The 8,894-nt window shown below is 32.8% G+C and overlaps 1 protein-coding gene across 1 annotated transcript; it reads right to left on the reverse strand.

The window, feature by feature from the left end:
• Window positions 1–1,376: 1,376 nt before the first annotated feature.
• LOC128204593 (uncharacterized) lies at window positions 1,377–4,950 on the reverse strand. Its single transcript, XM_052905998.1, has 6 exons — window positions 4,561–4,950; window positions 3,904–4,024; window positions 3,314–3,354; window positions 2,969–3,117; window positions 2,121–2,180; window positions 1,377–1,481 (listed from the first exon to the last, which is right to left on the reverse strand). The coding sequence occupies exons 1-6, from the start codon at window positions 4,610–4,612 to the stop codon at window positions 1,377–1,379; spliced, it is 528 nt and encodes a 175-aa protein (XP_052761958.1). The 5' UTR covers window positions 4,613–4,950.
• Window positions 4,951–8,894: the final 3,944 nt, after the last annotated feature.

Here is an 8,894-nt window from a genome sequence, read left to right on the forward strand (position 1 = left end):
TTCAAAAAGTATCCAGTAAAGCGAGTTTTTCTTCCACCTCTTGCCAACTTCTGTCATGATCCATGTGCCAATTGATTGTAGAATGGTTAAACCGGTTAATGTTACTAAAATTCGAATGTCACAAACTTTTATCACGATAAAATAATCATTAAATCACAAACAATTGTAAACAAAAAAATATGATACATGTAAAATGTATCTTTTGCAAGCATTTTATATCAATTTGTTTAGATCTATTAATTTATGTATTTAAAATGCTAATCAAGCAATTCTATATTTCATGATAGTGCCTTCCCTTGATATTTGAGGCCCTGACATAAGATCACCATAACCCATTGTATAAATAAAATCCAAAGTTTGAGACAGTTATTAGTATTGAACTGCTTCGATACAGCTCATTAGATGCACTAGGTTTTATTTTATCCTATCAATTGACTTTATTTCATCTATCATTGATGTAACTTTAAAAAATAAACTTAACTTATATATTTTAAGAATTAAAGGTCGATGAGCTGCCAAATGGTGATGCAGTTATTCAAGTCATACCAGAAGCAGATGTATGTTTATTTTACACAATTGTAAATTATCATGTTGATATAATGTATACATTTATAAATTGAATTATATATCAATTATTGATCATTAAAAAGTGAACATGTAATCACACCCTTTTCTTAAATAGTACACTTCAATGTATGCCTTATCTATTTACAGTCAGAAGCAGAGAGACGTGCAGTGTTCGATTTGGACGTAAGAAATTAAAAATATTGTCTAGGCTGTATTACAAGTATAAATGGATTAAGAAGGAGGAAACAAATTCTGAAATAAAATATATAATTAAATGGGTGTGATTTAAGGTTATAACTTATTGTCAAACTTAGCTGCAAGATATATATTTTATTACATTAAAAGAAGACTCACAGAAGAAGCCAAAATCTTGACCTGTAAAACAAAAGATCAATTATATGTTATGTGTATTAATTCTATATCTTAATTTGCATTCTCATATCAGACAATAGAATTAGACAGAGGAAGCCAGTCCACCGGCAATGAATTTCCAGATGGAATGCAATCCTCGAGTGATTAGTAAGTGCTAAAAATGAAGTGCTATACAATGGTGCATGTTAAAGAACCGTGGTAACTTTGCTTACAACACCAAAGTAAGCGCGATCAACACTTGAATAATCTTTCACTATAATAGCTTCTGAGAGACAATCAGTTCTTTCCTTTATAGTGTTTAATACATAAAGATGATTGCACACCAATCGCATTTGGAATCCAAGCTACCTCCGTAAACCCTGTCATTATGTTTCGACGGGTGTCCATTCTAATCGGCCAACATATAAAGCGATCGTTCATCTCTACGAGACATTCCGTTACATTTTTAACCACACGACAAACTGTCGCTTGTCGCGCCGCATGGTATCCCCTACCACATTGAAAAATTTCCCAGTGGCATAATAACGTAGAGCAATGCAAACCTGTAGGGTAAGAAAACATACATATTATGTTTTCACGAAAGTATTTTTTATTGATCATACATGTTTTCTATGAATTTATTATACAGTCCTCAATGTGACAAACTGTTCTGTATTTTAAATAATTAAAATGCTCATTAGTTTACTTTTTTGCTCATTTCTTGAGAATCTGTTTTCCACTGATAATTTTATTGAGAATATTTCAAGACAGGCCTCTATTAAACACTACGAAACCGGTTTAGCAATAAAAAAAATCAATGCTGTCATAAACTCGGATACAGAAATAATAACACCAAGAACACCGTGTATACGTTTCTGTATTTGACTAAAATTGCAAGACACATAAGGTTCTTTACGATTTGATTCAATGCATGTATTAATCGTTGTTTGATTCTTATCGTAGATAACTTGTATCTACATGTAGATGACATAAACCTGCTATTCAATTTCAACAGTTGAAGGTTAATTTTGCTTTGTCATTCTGACATTAGTATAACATTAACAATTAATATCATGTATCTATATACTGATTAAAGGTCCATGTTAGTATTAATGATTGAAAGGTATATTTATAAGTCAGATAAAAATTATCTTGATTAAATAAAATGTTTACCCCAAATAAAAAATGGTATAAATATTTACCTGCTCTGCGGGATCCATGGCACAACCTTTACGGGTAGGTCTACGGAGCCTTTCTTCAAGCTGGTCAGTTATAAATTGCAACCCTTCCTTACCAAATCTTCATTTTGCATGCAGTTTCTTGTCTGTGAGAGTTTTATTCACAAAATTTGGTCGATAAACACGTTTTTTTTTCTGATGTTTACATTCAGAGCACCAATTATTGCGGCCATTTTGTTTGTCGTTGTTAACCGTCGCTAAAGTTTTGTTATTGGGGCAAGAAGTGATTGATTTGTCATTAGTTTAACAGATATGTTGAAGATCGCTATTGCTAAAAACTTCTGAACAATAAAAAACAAATTAGCGAATATGCAAACGATCGCTATCAGTATATCGCTAAATTTAACAACGATTTTCGTCGTTAAGTATATAGCGACTTTCTGAACAATCGGGCCAATATCTCATTGCATTAAATGTACTGAACGTGCCTTTGAAGCTTCGTATGTATATATACTTGACATACATAGTTCAGATTTATTTTCTGATGACAGTAACTGTACAATTTTAAACATACTTGGTCGTAGTATATAATAACGCTTTATATAGTTTTTTTTCTAATTTGTTGTTAAAAAGGACAAATAAGGATGAAATGGAAATCATCTTCAATAACATTAAAGTGAGATGTTCAGTCAATCCAAATCTATGTAAAGGATGGGATGTAATACGCATTGCTTACACTTTAAAATTTCGATTAAGTTCTTTACATCAAGTTCGAGCCGACGAGGACATCGAGCCAAGCGATATCAAACGAACGGGTTTCGAATGTAAATCAATTTCCTGACATTCAGATGTATTAAATTACAGTTTCTTACGTATGTGATGTTGTCGTTTACATTGTCAGAGACGTTTGAATAGTCAGTTGTTTGATTCATCGTGTGAACATCCGTTTCTTGTAGAGTCTCATACTTAAGATCTCTGAGCTCAACCTCACGAAGATTTGCATCCACTGTGGCATAATCTCCTTGGGTTAAAGCATTAAAACAAATGCTAAGTAATCTTATGAACATACCAGCCTTAGAACTGTAAAAAAAGTTGTTAAAGCATTCGTATTGACCACATATAAACTCACTTCGTGCCAAAGACAAACTTAGTAGGTTGAAATAAACATGTATATAATGCAAATCAATCGAAACGATACATTTATTGAATAACTTTACCGTCATGAACTGAAGTATTGCGTTCCGTGTTCGACCTTCGCCTGAAATACATCATCGATCGATTATTTACACCGTAACATATTTCCAGAAAAAAACTACTCGGTACATTGATATAAAAACTTTTGTTTACGCTTTGTTTATTTCCGGCCTTTTCTATTAGTCGATCAGCTGTCAGGTGCCAACCAACAGAGCGTTATATACTCTGTAAAAATGTTGTTTTTGATAACAAACACGTGTGTGTAACAGGACATGACGTCTTTCTTGCTGTACGCTATGACAAGATACGCGACTGGAAATATTATGCACGTCATTGTTGTCATTTTGTGGATGTAATTGTATAAATAAAATGAAAACAGGTGTGTTTATGGAAATATCACTATGTCTGGTCAATTAAACGGAATATATACCTCATATTCAGTCAAAAGCTATACATTGAATTGTTTTTATCTAGAGATATGCATGAAAGCCGGTGTAACACAATATTCTGAGTTCACTTAATATCAGTTTTTATTATTTTTTATCCGTGCTGTCTTTTGTTTTCATAATTAATAACGTGTTAAATGTATGTGTTTGTCAACATTGTTACTAACCTTTTACGAAACCAAACCATTGCAATTATTGCAAGGATTATAAGCGCCATAATGCCTCCACCAAGACCCCTTCCAAGTGCTGCTGTCAATAATGTCTGTTTTTCACTTTTATTTCCAACGTCTGCAGAAAAAGATAGAAGTATACACATATCTCCGTTGACACTAATCAACCTAACCCGAAATAAAATGAGAAGCTATAATCAAACAAGCAAAATCGATATAGTATTTCCCCCACCGAGACATCCATTATCGAAGAACCTCATAGATTAAGTATCATATGTTTAGAGTCTAACTATATTATTTTAAGGCCGGTGCCTTTACAATACTTTTGTCATTTGTGATCTTTTAAGTCACTGACTGTTTTCTGTTCACTAACCGCATGTTGTGCTTGTGCTTTACAAGATACACATTCACATTCCACAGTCCATAGTCATAACAGTTATAATAAAAGAGATAGTATTCTGTTTCAATAACTACGGAAATTTCATGAATACGATGAAAAATAGAACATGCATAGTATAAATTGCAACACATATTAATTATATTTTGGCAAGAACATTTAATTTTAACTGTTTAATTTACCAACAATCGTGTACGACTGTAAGCAAATATTTTAAAATCAATTTAAAATGTAGTTGCAAATAAAACCTGTTTTACCTTTAGGACAAAATCTTCCTCTGTATCCATGTTGGCAGCCGTATAAACACATTCCAGTCTTTTCAGAACAACTGGTTCTGTTGTCCTTCGGTGAACAGGAACCATCACATTTGTTTTCACATTGCTTTCCAAACGTATTTGGAATGCAAACATTTATACAATTCCCATTATTATCACACTTGGAGTTCTTACAGGTAGCGCTGCATTCCTGTCTACAGTCATGTCCATGTCTTGTATTGTTCTTGCATTGTGAACACGATCCATCTGTTTGATTGCAAGATAAGCAATCTGGTTCACACTCTTTGTCACAGGTTTTGTTCCAGTATCCATTAATGCATCCATACAGACATACCCCAGAAGAGGAATCGCACTCGTTTTTGAAACAATAAGAATTGCAAAACCCACACTGTCCATTACTTTGCGGATAATATCCCTGTTTGCAAATCTTGCAATTAACAGTATCCAAAGCCTTCGAGCAAGAAACACATTTGTCAAGACTACAAAGGCAGCAGACACCACCATTTGCAAAGAAAGAAATATTTGTGCATAATTCGCAATCAAACTGAGGCATGCACATGTCTCTGCTACATTCAGTGCACGGATGACCCAAATATCCGTGCTCACAAGATATACATTCGCCGTTCTGTTCATCGCATTCTAAACAGTGATGACCACAGGGGTTTTCACACGTGTTTCCCCAATATCCTGGAGAACACGACAGACAATAACCATCCGATTTACTACAAGATGCACAGTTTTGCGCACAGTTTTCATCACATGTACTTCCCCAGTATCTGTTATGACACGATGTACACCCTCCTGAACCACAACATGCACAGTGTGCACCACAAGTGGTACATTTGCCATTATAAAGGTAGTATCCAGAACCACAGGACAGACAATACCCATCAGATGTTCTACACGATGCACAGTTTTGCGCACAGTTTTCATCACATGTACTTCCCCAGTATCCGACATGACACGATGTACACCCTCTTGGGTCACACACTGCACAGTGTATACCACAAGTGGTACATTTGCCATTATAAAAATAGTATCCAGAACCACAGGACAGACAATAACCATCCGATTTTCTACACAATGTAGAGTTTTGCGCACAGTTTTCATCACATGTACTTCCCCAGTAACCGTCATAACACGAGTTGCAGCCGTATGAGGAGCATGATTGGCATTGTGATCCGCAGTCATTACAATTATAGTTGTACAAATAGTATCCGGGTGTACATTTTTGACAGTAATTACCATAATTTCTATGACAACGTAGGCAATTCTGTGAAGTGCATTTATATTTACAATTTTTTCCATAATACCCGTCGATACATCCGTTATTGCAGTTGCCTCTAATAGAACATTTTAGGTATTTGCCGTCTGCACAACACTGACATGTAGAACAATCCTGTGTACAGACAACTGTAAAAAAACAACACTTGTACCTCAGAAATAATTAAAAATTTATTCATATGCAATGTTATTAAATTGGAATTATTGATATTGTTTTTGGATGCTGCATGTCTTTTCAAAATAATTTGAAATTAAATTAAAAGGTTTTAACTTATCACAAACGCATTGCAGATATGTCTTTATTAAACAATTATAATTATGTAAATAATACGTGTAGTTCCTGAGAGAAAAACAGTGTTGTTGAAATAAAAAAATATTGATTCAATGTATCAAATAATAAATACATAAACAATGTCACGCTAACTTAAAAACGTTTATGTTTTTGTATTTTTTAACAAAGCATGTGTTATTATCAGAAGTTACAGTTGGTATATGTATCGTCCATATATGGACCATTACATACAACAAACGCCTGGCGTGTCTAAGTTTATTACGCACCATACGTCGTATATATACACTCATAATAATCATTAACTTTGAGAAATTCGGGATAAAGTGAAATCTGATAATACATAAATGAATTCCGAACAAGTTAATAAATGAATATGTACATTTGTTTTTGGTATTTTTTTCGTTTTCAACAGATATGACTGCACTGCTTAACAATTGTAGGTACCTAAGGTAAGATTAGACTTACTAAACCAATTAGCTTCATCTGCTAGATAATATGATTTAATTTTACTTTACAAATCATAGTTCAATGATATATGCACAAAGCTTGTTTCTGAAGTATTTCATATAAATATTTATACAAATATAACGTTCAAAATAGTATGTATAGTTATATGGTTGTAAACTATATTTTAAGAGAGTGTCAAGTAAATTTGAATTGGTGTATTACCCTCGTCTATACATTTATATCAATTCATTACTTTTTTAATTTCTCTAGACAGCATCATTTCAAATGTTATAAGGACATATAAAACTATAACTGACAAACTAGTATATTCATAGGCAATGAAGTGTGTTAGGCTATGGTGCAAATATGTTTTAAATAGTGACTATACATTATCAAAGATTTGCGATATAATAGCAATATATACATGAATTTTAATATATTTAAATAAATAAGAGTTTCCTAATTTCATCTAACAAGAAAAAAAACTTACCTCGAACAAGCATACACAGAACAGCAAACGTAACCATTTTGCCCGGGATCATCTTTATCATAAGTTTTCAAAACTCCTTATTAAATGTAAGTTAAATATTCATATAACTTTTTTCATATTCAATCCATTCAGACAGAATTTTCATTCATGTTCATCGTATGAATAAACAAGTTTTAACACAAAGCTTTCATGCCAAGTATTAAATTTAAATAATATAAAATACGCATCGAGACACGCTATTTAATATACAAACCAGGAAGTTCAGTGTACACATATTTGCTGAAACAAAGACCTGTTGTATTTATAAACCATAATTTAAAATTGATTTAATCCAAAATGTTTCGTAAATACACGACTTTTGAGTCTCTTTTATTCTCTTATAATACGAAATTGAATTTTGGAACCAATGCAAACTTTTCAAACAATTGCTTTTTAATGTCGTAATATCTAAAAGAAGATACACGACTTAATGAAACTTAAATTGATCAACGTTGTTCACAGAAAATTTACTCCAGAAAATAGAATAGTATGGCATTTAAGCGATTATGTTTTTTTAAGAAATTTAGTTGATATTTGTTTTGCTATCGTGAAATTTTCAGCCATTTAATGCCTCAAGTTGTCAATGGCTACTTGTTAGAGGCTACTAGTAAGTTAAATATAAAAACAAAACAAGTATCAAACATAAACGTTCAATGGCTTTACCAACGTCAATCAAAGGAAGTAGTAAATTCAAGGCATTCAAAAATATTATGTCATATTTTAGTCAAAGAGAAAATATATGTCACACAAATAAACGATAGAAAACCAAATAACCACGTCCTATTCCAACATCTATATAAATATTTAGACTAATGCCTTCGCCAAAGTGATTGTCGGACTGATTCACACTTAATGGTCGGTTTGATGGTGCAAATTTCAACCGCCAAATTTCGTTTTCGATATTAATTGGCTTTATTTAGTGGGCTATTTAGAAGCTTGCTCATGCGCTAGCTAGTATTGACACATTTCGCGCTCAAGGCTAAGAATTGATGTTTTAAATAAAAAACTATCATTTGCAGATGATCAATGAAAAACATGGCGTTCGAATTCAATTACATATAGGGTCATTTTAAATGTGCGTTACATCTATGATGAAAGCCATCCGGATAACGTTTCATTGGATTTGCTTTCAAGATATGTGCAATTAATAAAACAGCCATTATTATAATGCGTTAAAACAAACCATATACTCAAGTAGCAATTATAAGAAATAAAATCGATGTCCACGCTCAAAATCGGTGAAACAATTGATCCGAAAGAGGAAGTGACGTAGAAAATTCCCAATCATACTGTCGCTGTATATAGCGGCGAAATGTTCCCTATATATAATGCCAATGTTGTTGTTATTTATCACTTTGAAGGAGGGAAACATCGCCATACCCATTGAAAGCCGTTTTTTTTGGACTGGAATCCAAAATACCGCTTAACATTGATTTGGAATACTGTTTACTAGATACATGTATTAAAAACATCAAAACAATATTATTTACTAACTTTGAAAAGTTTTTGCATTAGGTGCTCTGAATTGTATTCCTCCGTCTGCAGATAGAGTTGGGATCTCTTACCATAGAAGTACTTGGGATTTATCTATCAGTTTATTATTATTTGTTTTATTGTTAAGTTTTGATTAGATTTACGTTTTGCGTGTTTTCTTTATTTAGGATTGTTGGGATAAGAGTGAGGTTTGTGCACTTAAACTGGTTTCAAGTCCCCCAGTAAATTTACATTTCACTGACTGTTCCAAGGCTGTACCTAACAATCCTA

The sequence above is a fragment of the Mya arenaria genome, chromosome 10, assembly GCF_026914265.1.
Source record: "Mya arenaria isolate MELC-2E11 chromosome 10, ASM2691426v1".
Classification (NCBI taxonomy): domain Eukaryota; kingdom Metazoa; phylum Mollusca; class Bivalvia; order Myida; family Myidae; genus Mya; species Mya arenaria.